At 53.5% G+C, this 14,325-nt stretch overlaps 1 protein-coding gene across 6 annotated transcripts in view; it reads left to right on the top strand.

Moving 5' to 3' along the window:
* STX3 (syntaxin 3) overlaps positions 1-14,325 on the top strand; it is a 50,146-nt gene that overhangs the window by 30,567 nt on the left and 5,254 nt on the right. For 2 of the 6 annotated variants that reach the window (XM_027562216.1, XM_027562215.1), the window contains exons 3-10: positions 2,716-2,815; positions 3,556-3,630; positions 4,655-4,722; positions 7,527-7,635; positions 8,696-8,769; positions 8,874-9,008; positions 10,678-10,788; positions 12,266-12,367. In XM_027562216.1, coding sequence (XP_027418017.1) covers positions 2,716-2,815; positions 3,556-3,630; positions 4,655-4,722; positions 7,527-7,635; positions 8,696-8,769; positions 8,874-9,008; positions 10,678-10,788; positions 12,266-12,349 — 756 coding nt within the window. In that variant the 3' untranslated portion in view covers positions 12,350-12,367. Of the gene's footprint in view, positions 1-2,715; positions 2,816-3,555; positions 3,631-4,654; positions 4,723-7,526; positions 7,636-8,695; positions 8,770-8,873; positions 9,009-10,677; positions 10,789-10,900; positions 11,012-12,265; positions 12,368-12,951; positions 13,061-14,325 lie in introns of all 6 variants that reach the window. The other 4 variants (XM_027562211.1, XM_027562214.1, XR_003514616.1 and 1 more) reach the window with 3 other exon arrangements.

Genomic DNA, 14,325 nt, shown 5'->3' with positions numbered 1-14,325 from the left:
CCACATTCTGCCAGAACTCTCCACCATGACACGGCCGTCTTGGGTGGCCCTACATGCCATGGCTCATAGTTTCATTGAGTTACACAAGGCTGTGGTCCGTGTGATCAGATTGGTCAGTTTTCTGTGATTATGGTTTTCATTCTGTCTGCCCTCTGATGGAGAAGGATAAGAGGCTTATAGAAGCTTCCTGATGGGAGAGAGACCAGGGGGAAACTGGGTCTTGTTCTGATGGGGGGGGCCGTGCTCAGTAAATCTTTAACCCAATTTTCTGTTGATGAGCGAGGCTGTTTCCCTCCCTGTTATCTGACCTGGGGCCAAGCTATGTTGGAGGTAATGAGGACAGTGGGGACCTCTGTCAAAAGGTCCCATGCATGCACTGCTATACTCAGTGCCCCCAACCCTATAGCAGGCCACCGCCGACCCACGCCTCCCCAGAGCCTCCTGGACACTCACAGGCAAGTCTGGGTCAGTCTCTTGTGGGGTCACTGCTCCTTTCACCTGGGTCCTGGTCGCACAAGTTTCTGTTTGTGCTGGACTGGATGAAGCACAAGCTGGAATCAAGATTGCAGGGAGAAATATCGATAACCTCAGGAGTGCAGATGACACCACCCTTATGGCACCCTTATGGTGAAGAACAACTGAAGAGCCTCTTGATGAAAGTGAAAGAGGAGAGAGAAAAGTTGGCTTAAAGCTCAACATTCAGAAAACGAAGACCATGGCAGCTGGTCCCATCACTTCATGGCAAATAGATGGGGAAATAGTGGAAACAGTGTCAGGCTTTATTTTTGGGGGCTCCAAAATCACTGCAGATGGTGACTGCAGCCATGAAATTAAAAGACACTTGCTCCTTGGAAGAAAAGCTATGACCAACCTAGACAGCATATTAAAAAGCAGAGACATTACTTTTCCAACAAAGGTCCGTCTTGTCAAGGCTATGGTTTTTCCAGGGGTCATGTATGGATGTGAGAGTTGGTCTGTGAAGAAAGCTGAGCACCAAAGAATTGATGCTTTTGAACTGTGGTGTTGGAGAAGACTCTTGAGAGTCCCTTGGACTGCAAGGATATCAAACCAGCCCATCCTAAAGGAGAACAGTCCTGGGTGTTCATTGGAAGGACTGATGCTGAAGCTGAAACTCCAATACTTTGGCCACCTGATGGGAAAAACTGACTCATTGGAAAAGACCCTGATGCTGGGAAAGATTGAAGGCAGGAGGAGAAGGGGACGACAGAGGATGAGATGGTTGGACACCGGCTTGACCCCTGGTCTGGGAGACCCCACGTGCCGCGGCGCAGCTGACCCGTGCGCCACGACTCCTGAGCCTGCGCCTCGCGCCCAGCGCTGCAACTGCTGAGCCCTGCGCACAGCTGCTAACGCCCCTGCGTCTAGAGCCGGTGCGCCACAGCAAGAGACGCCACCGCCGTGCGAAGCGTGCACACCACAACAGAGACCCAGTGCAACCAGAAATATGAGTAAATATAAAAAAGAGAACTCAAGTTTCTTTCCCCTGCTTTCTTCACCAGTTGCAGAGCTGTGATCAGGTTTTCTTTTCTTTTTTTTTAAGAAGTGGGTTATTCACTGGAGGAAAGGGCTGCTGGAAGCTGCATCGTGAGTTGTCTTTCCGTTGCATTGCAGGGGCTAAGACCCTCCTGTGTGGTATGTTATGAGGTTTCTGTTTGTTGACTGTGGCCGTGTTGGCGTGCCCCTTGCTGTGGAGGGCAGGCAGGTGGATGTGGAGGCTTCGAGACCTCTTCCAACGAGCCGTGCCCCGCACGTTGCAGCCACCCCCGGAGGGGCACCTGGTGCCTGTGAGGATGGAGCTGAGGCTGAACTTCACATCCGGGTGGCGGAATCCATGTGGGTCAAGGCACGCCTCCAAGTGCCTTCTTCTTATTCATTTGGCTACACCGGGTCTTAGCCGCAGCGTGCGGGAGCTTCTTCAGCTGTGGCGTGGAGACTCTTAGTTTCAGGCCGTGGGCTCTAGTTCCCTGACCAGGGGTTGAACCCAGGCCCCCCGCACTGGGAGCAGGGAGTCATAGCCGCTGGACCTCCAGGGAGGCCCCCGGGACTTTCCCATACACGCCTGGCACAGTCAGGAGCACCAGAACAGAGCGGACACGCTCCCGGCTTCAGCTCCTGGGTCCTGGTGGTCTGTGGCGGTCCTGGTAGGAGGCGTGTCCAGGGCACTGGGCGCCGGGCGGCTCGGGCCCCAGCGCGGCCGTCGCTTCGGCGGGCTCCTCACCTCTCCTCTCCTTTCTCTCCCCGCCCCCCCTCCCGTTTCTCACTCTCCGGGTTCGTTCTCTCCCTTTCGCTGTTTGCCTCTTTCCTTTCTCCCTGCCTCTCCTCCTCACTCACTGTGGCTCCCGCTTCCGGAGCAGCTGAGGACCTGCCCGGTGTCCTGACCCTTCCCGCTGACGCTTCCTGGGCTTTTCCTGGCTCTTCTTGACTCCAGCCGGGACCCCCGTCCGAGGTGGGCAAGTGTCTCCTCCTCGCGGAGCAGTGAAGACGGAGCCTCGTGGACGGCTGTCGGCGCCCTTCTCTGACTGCGGATGGTGGACGGGCGCTCCCTGGGGCCGCTGGGCCTCAGAAGGCTTGCCCAGAGTCACCACCTCCCTGCACGAGCCCCGACGCTGGGCGGGGAGCTCTGCTGAGCGTTTCCCCTCGTTTGCGGCCAGGCTCTCCCTCCTGACGCCAAGGCTGTGGTCTCTCTACTTACAGATCGAGGAGACGCGCGTCAACATTGACAAGATCTCTGAGCACGTGGAGGAAGCGAAGAGGCTCTACAGTGTCATCCTGTCTGCGCCCATCCCTGAGCCAAGTGAGTGCCACGCGGGGCTCAGACACCCGCTGGGCCCGGCTGGGCCTCAGGTCCCCCTCAGAGCAGCAGCGGAGGGCGTGTTCCCTCACACTCGCGTGCCTGCCGGGTCAGCGCCCGCCCTCCTCACCCTCTCCTGCTCACACTGCCCTGTTAACGTCTGTTTATTAGGCTGCGCCAGCTCTCTGACGCAGCACGGGGGATCTTCCCTCTGTGTTGCAGCATGCAGACTCTTTAGTTGGGGCCTGTAGGATGTGGTTCCCTGACCAGGGGTGGAACCCGGGCCCCTGTATTGGGAACGCAGAGTCTTAGCCGCTGGACCCCAGGGATGCCCCCATCACCTCTGCTTTTTGTGGCTCCACTTGGCCAGACTCTCGTCTCCTTCCCAACGAGCCCCTCTCGTGGCTGGCGGGGACTCTTGCTGCTGCTGGCGTGCCTCACCTCCGCCCCCGCTTTGGGTTTCTGGAAGGCGCACCTGTGCTGTTTTCTCTGCTTGAAACGCTTCCCCAGTCCCTCCTTTTTTCCACGAGGTGTTTTTACACTGTAGGTCGAGGGCAGGGTGCCTGGAAAAATGCCTTTAAAAACTAAGCTCCCTGTGTTCTGATGACGGGTGTCTGGGGAGCCCCTGGGAACACGTACTGCCCTGGACGCCTGAGAAAGCACCACACCTCCTCCGTTGATTGTTGTCGCTGACAAAGCGTTCAGTCTCTTCTAACTGATGCTGCTGGCCTTTGTTTACCCAGAAACCAAGGACGACCTGGAGCAGCTCACGACCGAGATCAAGAAGAGGGCCAACAATGTCCGGAACAAACTGAAGAGTAAGGGGCTAAGGGAGCAGCCAGCCCCCCAACCGTCCCACGTCTGGGGTCCAGCCCTCCTGGAGCAGAACGCTTCCTCACGGGGGTGACGTCGCGCGTGGCGTCTTTGCTCGTGATCTGGGCTCTGTCTCTGGCATGACGGATGATACCCCAGAACTGTGTCTGGTTGAGTGAGGCGAGAATTGGAGTTTGTGGGCGGGCGCGGAAGCCTGCTGTCAGCCGGTGGCTGGTGGCTCGGGCCCCTTAGCTCAGCCCCTCGCCTTGTCCTGGTCCCGCTTCCTCCCGCAGCACCTGCGTGCGTGTGAACAGTGACGTTAGTGATGTGAGGATGCCAGACAGACTCGTCTGCAGGCATCTCCTGGGGACCACGTGTATCACCTCCCTCACGCCCACTCCCCCCTCAGTTAGGGCAGTGTTCTGGGAAGCCATTGTCATAGATTCAGTTCGGCTGGGAGCCCAGAAGCTTCCTTAGGTCCGTGGCTGTCATCTGCATTCTTGCCCCACTTACTGTCTTTGGTGATGAGTGCATGCTGTTGGTCAGGGAGAGAAAGCGGCGTTGCTGAGCCTGAGGTATCATTTCTTTGCCCGCTTCGGACCGTACTGCCTGTTTTCATGGGGGCGGAGTGGAGGTTTTCGGTGGCCGCTTCCAGTCCGGCAGTGAGCCTGTGCCCGCCGTCTGCGTGTTCGTGTTTGATTTTCATGTTGGCGTTGCAAGGGGGGCCCTGCAGTGCACCCATTTTACAGAGCAGAGAACAGGAGCGCTGAGGGCACGTGGCTTTTCCAGGAAGACGCGCCGGGGCGTGGCAGGGCAGGGATTTGTACTGCCGCGCTGAGACGTGGCCGAGGGAGAGCCTGGAGTGAAGTGTTCTGGGGCTCTGACATGAGCCGGCTTTTGAGACGGGACCTGCCTGCTGTTCGTCTCCGGGGCTGGTGTGTGTGTCTGCGAGGGGAGGCTGCACTGCACGGTGAGCTTCTGGAGGGGAGCGGGGGCTGCATTGCTGGAATAACCTTCTCCCCCATCCAGGCATGGAGAGGCACATTGAGGAAGACGAGGTGCAGTCGTCGGCAGACCTTCGGATTCGGAAATCCCAGGTGAGATTCTTGGCCTAACAACCATCTATCCCAATCCTTTAGTTTTTTTTTCCCTTAGCTGTGGAGTCTTGTTAATTTTTTTCAAGTATTTATTGAAGTAGAATTGATTTACAATATGGTGTTAGTTTCAGATATATAGCAAAGTGATTCAGTTATGACATATACACACACGCATATGTACGTTGCTTTTTCAGATCCTTTTGCATTGTAAGTTATCACTAGATACTGAATATCGTTCCTTGTGCTATACAGTAAACCCTGTTTTATATATAGCAGTGTGTGTCTGTTAACCCCGTACTCGTAGTTTATTCCCCCACCTCCTCTTTGGTAACTCTAAGTTTGTTGTCTCTCTGTTTTGTAAATAGATTCATTTGTATTAGTTTTTAGATTCCACATACTTAATACCAGTGATGTTATATGACGTTTGTCTTTGACTTACTGCGTGTAAGTTAGATGCTCTCTGGGTACATCCGTGTTGTGTGAGTGGCCATGTTTCATTTATTCCATTGCATACATGCGTCACGTCTTCTTTATCCAGTCATCTGTTGATGGACACAGATTGCTTCCATCTCTTGGCTCTTATGAGTAGTACTGTGGTGAACACTGGGGTCTGTGTATCTTTTCTAATTAGAGTTTTCATCTTTTCTGGATCTGTGGAGGGGGATTGCCAGATCATATGGTAGCTCTATTTTTAGTTTTTTAAGGAACCTCCCTCCTGTTCTCCATAATGACACCAATTTACATTCCCACCAACAGTGTAGGAGAGTTCCCTTTTCTAGCTGTGGATCTTTAAAAACAAACAGACCTTACTTGGAACTCAATGTGAAGAACTGGTAGAGGGGAGCTGCCCAGGTCGAAGTCGGGGCCAGGGCTGGTCCCTCTCACACCGTCCTCTCAGGAGGCGCCTGAGGTTCCCAGAGCACAGGCGAAGGTGTAGTGAGCCTCCCTGGTTTACAGGAGAGGAAACCGAAGTCTTCTCTCTGGAGACTGTTGGGCGTCAGTTGTCCAGCTTGGAGTCAGGCTGTTTGGCGGTCGTCAAAGATATGACCCTTGTCACTGAAGAGCAGGCGTGACGTGCCAGTGTCACAAGGAGGCTGTGACACTTGACCCGCAGGAGAGCGGGCAGGAGGACGGGACCAGATCCTTGTGCTCCCAGCATTGGAGGAGCCTGGAAGGACTGAGGTGCCCAGAGGAGGCTGGGCCCTGGACGGGCAGGATGTCGGCATGGGCAGGCTCAGGGAGAGGTTGCCCTTGGAGGCCTGCGGGCAGGAGTCGTGTGTGTAGAGTAGGGGCGGTGTAGGGTGGGTAGGGCCAGACATGAAGAGAACAGTCTGTCTAGAGACAAAAGTTTGTCACAGGATAGTGGGCGTTGAGTTTTTGGTAGAGAACCCAGTGCCATGTTCCAGGGGCCTGTGACTGCGGTCTCAGGAGTTTGGATCTGATCAGCTAGCTGGTGTGCACTTACTTTGGTTGCAGTCTGTTAGGAAGATAATCTGGTAGCCATTTGAAAACTGGCTCAGCGTGGGGCACGTGGGTCTCCCATTGGGTTTTTGCAATGATTTTGGTCTGAATTTGCCTGGTGATGGTGGGTTTAAAAAAAGTGTAGATATTGGTGATTTGGCAAAGGAAAAACCTTTGTTGGGTCTTGATGCTGAGAAGTGGGCAAGGAATAAAAATGATGATTGATTTGAGTTTAGGCACCAGGGCTGTTGATGGAATGCATTGAGTCAGAAGCAAGATTGGAAGCAGGAAAAGCTGGGCGATCAGTTTGGGTAAGAACACAAGGGTCTTGGGATGTGGAGGGGAGTTGGGCAAGGCCTCTGGGATTCCCAGAGTATCTCCTTTGGCCTCAATTACTCTGTGAGTTCAGCAAGACAGGTTAACAGATAAGTGAAAACATGCTTTGAAAAGGTGAGCTGACTTTCCCCGTGGTGTAAAGTTAGGAAGCCAAAAACACTGCGTCTTGTACCTGGTCTTTGGGTTTGTTTGTTTTTTTTAATTTCTTTACAATTTTGAAAGGTTACTTTCCAGTTACAGTTACTACACAATCTTGGCTATATTCCCCCTGTTGTAAAATGCATCCTCGAACCTATCTGACCCCAGGCCTTTGTACCTCCCTCTCCCTGACCCCCACCCGTCTGTCCCCTCTCCACCTTCCCATTGGTCACCACTGGTTTATTCTCTGTATCTGTGAGTCTGCTTCCTCTCTGTTATGTTCATAGTTTGTTGTAGTTTTTAGATTCCATATATAAGGTGATGTTATACAGTATTTGTCTTTCTCTGACTTATTTCACTTAGCATAATATCGTCTGTGCCCATCTAGGTTGTCACAGATGGCAAGATTTCACTCTTTAATTGCTGGGTAGTATTTCATTGTGCACGCATGTGTACGTGTGTGTTTCGCATCGTCTTTATCCAGTCCTCTGTTGATGGACGCTTGGCGGGCTTCCGTCTCGCGGCAGCTGTGAATAATGCTGCTGTGAACACTGGGGTGCGTGTATCATTCTGAATTAGTATTTTTTTATACATATATATATATATGTACACATATTTTATACACACATACACACACATACATGCACACCCAGGATTGGAAATGTTGGGTCAAATTGTAGCTCTATTTTTAGTTTTTTTTTGCAAAATCTCCAGTTTCCCAGTGGCTGCACAAGTCTGCCTTCCCACCAAGAGCTGCCCTTGGCCTCGCGGTCCCGGGTCCGGGGCTGCCGTGGGCGAGGTTGGGGCCGGGGCACTGAGCCCGTGCCCCTCGCTCCTGGGGGCTCACGGCCTTGACCTTGTCCCCGCAGCACTCCGTCCTGTCCCGGAAGTTTGTGGAGGTGATGACCAAGTACAACGAGGCCCAGGTGGACTTTCGTGAGCGCAGCAAAGGGCGGATCCAGCGGCAGCTCGAGATCAGTGCGTGTTTGCAGCGCGTTCTGTGCCCCACTCCTGGCCTGTCGGGCGGTGGTCTGTCCGGTCGTCAAGCCCAGGGAGACGGGGCCTCCGGGTGGCTTCTGCCTTCCCTTTTGCGCCCCAGCCGAGGACGGGGCTCACAGCACTGCCGCCGCCTGGATGTCGTGTCTTAGGCTGAAAAAGGGTGGCTCTGTGCTACCAGGTCCAAGCGTTGGTTGCCATGGGAACCAGCATTTCCGCATCCATGGAGGGAAATACCTGCTACACAGCCCTGCTTCCTGGGGCTCATGGCATCTTTGCTGCCTGTTTGACAGCAGAGAATGGTGCAGGTTGCCCCGTTTGTGTAAAGGAGTTAATACAGCCTCGCCCTTTAGGAATCAGTAACTTTAGGAGTCAGTAACTTTAGGAATCAGTAGCAATCAGGGCCCCGCAGCGCGGAACATGCTCTGAGAACTGAATGAACTCGGTCACAGGCAGGGAGGGCAGGCCGGCCAGGGCCTGGGGACAGGGCGCGCTTGGGCGGAGCAGGGTGGGGGTAAGACGGTTGGAGGGAGGGCTCACCTGGGAACTGGCCTGTTGTCCTGAGGACTTTGGACCCCATGGCAGAGTGAAGGGGGCTGGGAGACGTTCCGAGCTGGAAAGGAATATAATCAGACGTGGACTTCAGGAGGGTAATTGCTGATAACGTTGAGGCTGGATTGGGTTAGGGGAGACATCGGAGAAAGGCGAGCAGACTTATAAAGGCCACGGCTTTAGAGTGAAACTTACTGTGCTCCCACTGGGATTTCCAGATGGTTCAGTGATAAAGAATTGTCTGCCTATGCAGGAAACACAGGAGGCGTGGGTTCGATCCCTGGGTTGGGGAGACCCACTGGAGGAGGAAATGGAAACCCACTCCAATATTTTTGCCTGGAAAGTCCCACAGGCAGAAGCCTGGTGGGCTACAGTCCACAGGGTTGCAAAGAGTTGGACACAACTGAGCGACTGAACACGGCCGTTTTCAGGAAACTTTTGAAATGATGAGCTTTGATCTTGTATCTGACGCTCTCCTTTTGTTATAAAGCTGGCAAAAAGACCACCGACGAGGAGCTGGAGGAGATGCTGGAGAGTGGGAACCCTGCCATCTTCACCTCTGGGGTGAGTGATGGTGTGGGGTTGGGGGGTGGGAGTCCTGCAGGGGTCCCCGGGGGGCTGTGGTGGGCCTGGGGGCCGATGGTCCATTTCTCTGCGGCCCGCCATAGATCATCGACTCTCAGATTTCCAAGCAAGCCCTCAGTGAGATCGAGGGCCGGCACAAGGACATCGTGAGGCTGGAGAGCAGCATCAAGGAGCTTCACGACATGTTCATGGACATCGCCATGTTGGTGGAGAACCAGGTGAGGCGCTGGGTACTGTGGGGGCGGGGAGGGGGCTTCCTGAGGAGGGCGGGGGGGCTCTGAGAAAGCCGCGGGGGTTGAGTGGGGAGGGAGAAGCATCGGGAATTGGCGTAGTGGAGTCCCAGACTCCCAGTATCCCGATCGCAGAAGGCACCGGGATGCTGACACTTGGGGCGGTTGCAGCCTCGTTACTCCCACTGGTTACTCTGGCCTGGAAGTCATGTCCAAGTAACGTGAGGTTTGAAGCGCTCTGTAACGTACCTGCTCCCTCCGGCCTTGGGATCATCATCGTTATTTTTCATTAGTGACACGGGTTCTTAATGGTGATGCCTTAAAACACTCTTCTGATAGAAACTATCGGTGTTTCACTGGTGACACTGAAAACATGGGGTCTTTCCCCCAGTTTATGGTGAAAATTTAGGTATAACGGAGATTTTTGTGTTTTCCCATTTTTGCTTTTTCTTTGTGAGTTTTTCCAAAAATGTTGACTGTTTTTTTTTGCTGAGGAACAACAAAAGCAATGAAGGGACAGCAAAAATAATACCAGCAGGAAAACTCGAGTCCCTCACGGTGCTGAGCTTGACAGCCTGTTTTGTTCTGGGCCAGCTTGCCCAGGGACGGATGGCTCTGTTCCCTGCCTGTGGGGTCAGTGTCACGTATCTCGTGGCTCCCGCTTCTTAGGATGCAGTTAAATTCACCGACGTGTAACGGTTTGGAGCCACTCTCACCATGAGCTCGCAGTGGCTCTGCCACCTGGAAAGGATCAGAACCTGCTTCCCGTGTAGCAGGAATCCTAATGGAGCCCGAGCGCCGCGTGGCTGGTTTTGACACGTTTCCTGCTCTGGGCCCGGGCACCTCTGCTCCATCCCCTTCCGCCCTTGGAAACTGTTCCTCCTGTCCCTCCATCTGCGCTCTTGTTTTTTCTCCCCACACTGCCTTGCCGAGGAACTGGTTTGAGATTCAAGTGATGGTAAGTGCCGTTCTCTCTGCAGAAAGCCAGGGGTTGTATGGAATGAAGGTCTAGGTGGGTGGAGGGAATTCCCATCTTAAGATGCACAGAAATCAATTGGAAAGACCGAATTCCGGTCAGGAAGTAGCAGCTGGGGAGGGTCAGGAATCTTGCGAAGAGACCATGATCTCTTAACCAGATAACTCAGGTAAAACCAACATCTTGTTACTTACAGGGCCTGGGGATCCCTTAGAGAAAGCAAGCATCCCCACCTCAGTTGTTTACTGAGCACCCACCGTGCGCCAGGCACTTTCTGTAGTAGTGGGCACTCGGTTCAGGCTGAATGAACTTGGTTCAGATCTGAGTGACCAGGAAGAGGCCAGCCTCCTGGCAACATGAGAGAGATGTATTCTGGCTTCTCTTCTCACATGTTTCATTTTTTAAAAAAGGGGTGGGGGACCCTTCAGGATATTCCAGGCGTCTAGACCACGTGCTCCTGGCGTGCAGACGCTGTCTCGCACGGAGAAGTAACTGACTATTTCGGGGCCAGTGACCGCCGCCTCGGCCTGGGAAAGCACTGGCAATCACGGGGAGGTGTGCGGGGTTACCCCGCGGAAGGCTGCACGGGCAGGTTTCCGGGTGTCCCTGTGGCCTCTGCACGCGAGCTGGGACCGTCCCGGGGTGTGTGTCCAGGGCGTGACCGGAGTCTGTCCTCCGCAGGGGGAGATGTTAGATAACATAGAGCTGAATGTCATGCACACGGTGGATCACGTGGAGAAGGCTCGGGAGGAGACCAAGAGAGCCGTCAAGTACCAGGGTCAGGCCCGGAAGGTGAGCCCCCGCCGCCCCCGGAGGACAGGGTCCATCGTGTGCGCTCTCTTGCTGTCTCCTCCCTCTCCCTGTGTCTGTCTCTGCTGCCACCACCTCTTGCATCCGGGGAAAGGGCGCCATGATTGACCGTATTGAGAACAACATGGACCAGTCCGTGGGCTTCGTGGAGCGGGCCGTGGCAGACACCAAAAAGGCGGTCAAGTATCAGAGTGAAGCTCGCAGGGTGAGCCCCGCGTCTCGGAGGGACCGGCCGGCTTCTCCTCTCCCTGGTCGCCCCCATCCATGTCCCTGAGATCTCCCTGCCTTCCTCTGTCTGGCCTCCTCCAAGAGCCTTCGTCAGCTCTCCCTGGAGAATAGCTCCCCTTCCCTCCCCAGCATGTCCCGCATGGATCTGGCTCCCACCATCTCCACCCAAGAGCCCACACTGGCAGGCAGCTCTGCAGGGTGGACCCGTCACTGCCCAGTGTTCCTGCTCGTCCGCTGGACAGAGCTGTTGGTCTGTCCGGTGTTACATGTGGCTCCTCTGCCCTTCGGAAACTTCCTCTGCACTGCCTTCCATTCTGAAAGCCCACACCTGTCCTCTTTGATCTCTTTTCCCCACCGTGAACCCAGCTATGTGCTGATGGCTATATGAACGCTCTCTCTCAGGGCACACCTGTGCTTTCTACTTGTAGATCAAACAGCTGGGAATCACTGAAGTCCCTGGCCACCTAGGAAGTGTAGGAACTTGGGATTCAAATTCGGGTTCCAGCCCAGCTCTTCCCGTCACCTCATCCTGCCCCAGTGCCCGCCCCCACCTCTGGTTCTGGTGCCCTTGTTCTTGGAGCATCTCTGCTGAGTCACTGCGGTAGCCAGCTGTGGTGGGGTTTGCTTTTTAGCCTGCTCTTTTCTGACTTTGTGCTCTGATATTTTCATTCTTCAGTTCTTTTTTTCCCAACTTTACCTGTTGCTTGGGCAGGTGTCTAGGGAGCTGGGAAGTTATTTCACATGATGAATCCTGTCCTGTTCACAACAGGACCTGTACTTTCAGACCCTCAGTCACTGTCCTGGGTTTGACAGGTGGGAGTGTTCTTTCGGGGAGAGATGGATGGCAGTTTGCATTTAGGAGGACTGTGTCAAATATGTCTTCATATTCCCCCCTGAAAAGGAAAATCTCAGTCACGTTGTATCTTGGTTTACTGCTGCTTAGACACCCCGTGACGGTTGTGGCCACGTCTGTCCACACGTGAGGGCTGCAGCGTGAGCTCGGAGCTGATGGAGGCTCCGTATTTGCACCTGCTGGCACTGCTAGTGCAGAGGCAACTTAAACACGAGAGCCCAGTGGAACGTCTTTATGTAGCGATGTCAGCTTTTCATTTCACTCTCTCTGGGGCCATAAGAGGCTTCCGGTGCAGAGGTGGGTTTTGGATGGCTGACTCCGGCTTTTTGGTGGTTTGTAATGATGACTTGTTTTTATTTCTCTTATCCCTCTTTCCAGAAATTGGTAATTATCATTGTGATAGTGGTTGTGTTGCTGGGCATTTTAGCGTTGATTATCGGACTTTCCGTTGGGCTGAAGTAAGGGCGGCCGCGCTGACATGTAAGTAAAGGGGAGGCTCTCGGGACTCTGGACCGGCTCGCTCTTGAGAACCTAGCCTGGAATTTCCTGTCACGTCTCCTCTCACGGCGTTCTGCGGACGTGCCGAGTGCTCTGCACTGTCAGTCCCGTGCCTGCTCTCACCTCCGTCTCGTCCTCCTCTTGGGTCCTGGCTGCAGCCGGCCTTGGTCTCTCTTTGCTTTGTACCCCGAGGGGTCTGGGCCTGCTCTCGCTCCTGTGTCAATGTGTTCTTCATTTCCCGAGCACCTCATCTTCACTCCCCATCCCAAGCAAGCCTGCTCCTCAGCTGGGTGTGGTCTCCAGCCGGGATCTGGGGTATGTCGTCTGAGTTCTCGCTGTCTTTCAGGGCTGATGGGCTTTGCCTTCCCTTTCCTTTCCTTGTAAATGGAGCTTTGAATCGGGATTCATGGCTGTAGGGTTTTGTGAGTGGCTGACTGGCTAGATCTCGAATGATACGATCGCTAAGGTTTTTTGAGTGTGCAGTTGTGCCAACACCTAGTACAGGCATCACTGGCTCCTCACACCACCTTCAGGAGACAGGCGCTGTTATCATCTCTGTTTTATAGGTGAAGATGCTCAGGCTTAGAGAAGTTAAGTAACAGGGCCAAGTGTGAGCACACAGCTAACAGTGGACCTAGGGGAATTCTATGTCTGAGCTGCTCCTCATAAAACAAGGTGGGCATTTATCATCGTCTGTAAAGTCTAGAGAGCCTCAGAGGATGGTGACTTTAAAATTTAGGATATTGATTTGTAAAAAAATCTGGTAAAAACAATAGAGCTGACCACTGACTCCGGGCTCCATGTATGTAGCAGGAGCATGGCAAGAGAGACCTGTTACTGGGACTGTGAAGACATCTGTGACCTCTTAAGTACTTCTCTGACTAAAACACAGCATTATGTATGGTTAAAAGCAGGCTGGTAAACACTGAAAAGGTGAACAGAATCACCTTGTAATATTGTTGCTGATAATCGTATGGCGCGTTCACACACTCGGATGTGGTTTCGCATCGTTCAGACCGTGTTATCGACAGCTCGGCACCCAGTCACAAGGTCACAAACACCACTCCACAACACTCAGATCTCTCTGGGACTCGCAAGTGCAACAAGATTGTGGGTATACCCTCAATTACTCAACATGCTCCCAGCGTTGGACGTTTGCTGTTATTCTTTTGCTGTGACTAAGAGTATGGTGAACTTGCGTGTTTTCCCCTTTCTCACACGTTCACAGAAGGCGGGTCCCTGAGGTGACAGACACATGGATGTGACGCCAGAGCTGGCCTTTGCTTTTTGCCTTTTCTTCCTCCTCCTCCTCCCATGTGACTAGAGGATCTCAAAGTCAGATTATTAGTTTTAACCCTAACCATTCAACTCCTTGAGACATACAGGTGACTGATCTCTCATAAATAATTGATTTGCTTTTTCCCCCTCCTGGTACTTGGACTCTAATCCTTGACATTTTTTTGTTTGTAGAATTTTGTTCTGACTCTTCACAATCCCCCTGGAAAGGATATTAAGAAAAGGCATAATAGTATCTCTCCAAATCCATGGATGAGAGATGTCTTCCAAATTCACAGGGCCCCTCACCATTCCTAATTCCAGGAATTCAGAATGTAAATCATTTTGTAAAATGAGGAGGCAGATCAATCCATTGTTTTTAGCTGACTTACCCGACTTCTAAGACGCTAAGTTGCTGAGCCCTTGCTGCGTTGCTTCCCTGTTCCCTGACCGAGTCCAGGCCAACTGGCACACAGGCCTGGACTTGGGAGTCAGAACTCGTAACAGAAGACACCCTATGTCTGTGCTCCCCAGTTGTGCTCAGGGATAATGGCATCACCCCCATTTTCATCGGGGAATCTCGGTGGAGCTCAGGGAAGTTACGAACTTGCCCAAAGCCCGCTCAGCTCGCAAGGTAGAGCAGCCGAAACAGGCCTCCAGGACTT

Source organism: Bos indicus x Bos taurus, chromosome 15 (genome assembly GCF_003369695.1).
Source record: "Bos indicus x Bos taurus breed Angus x Brahman F1 hybrid chromosome 15, Bos_hybrid_MaternalHap_v2.0, whole genome shotgun sequence".
Classification (NCBI taxonomy): Eukaryota; Metazoa; Chordata; class Mammalia; order Artiodactyla; family Bovidae; genus Bos; species Bos indicus x Bos taurus.
The sequence above is the reverse complement of the archived record's forward strand: the minus strand, read 5'-3'. Positions and strand labels throughout refer to the sequence as shown.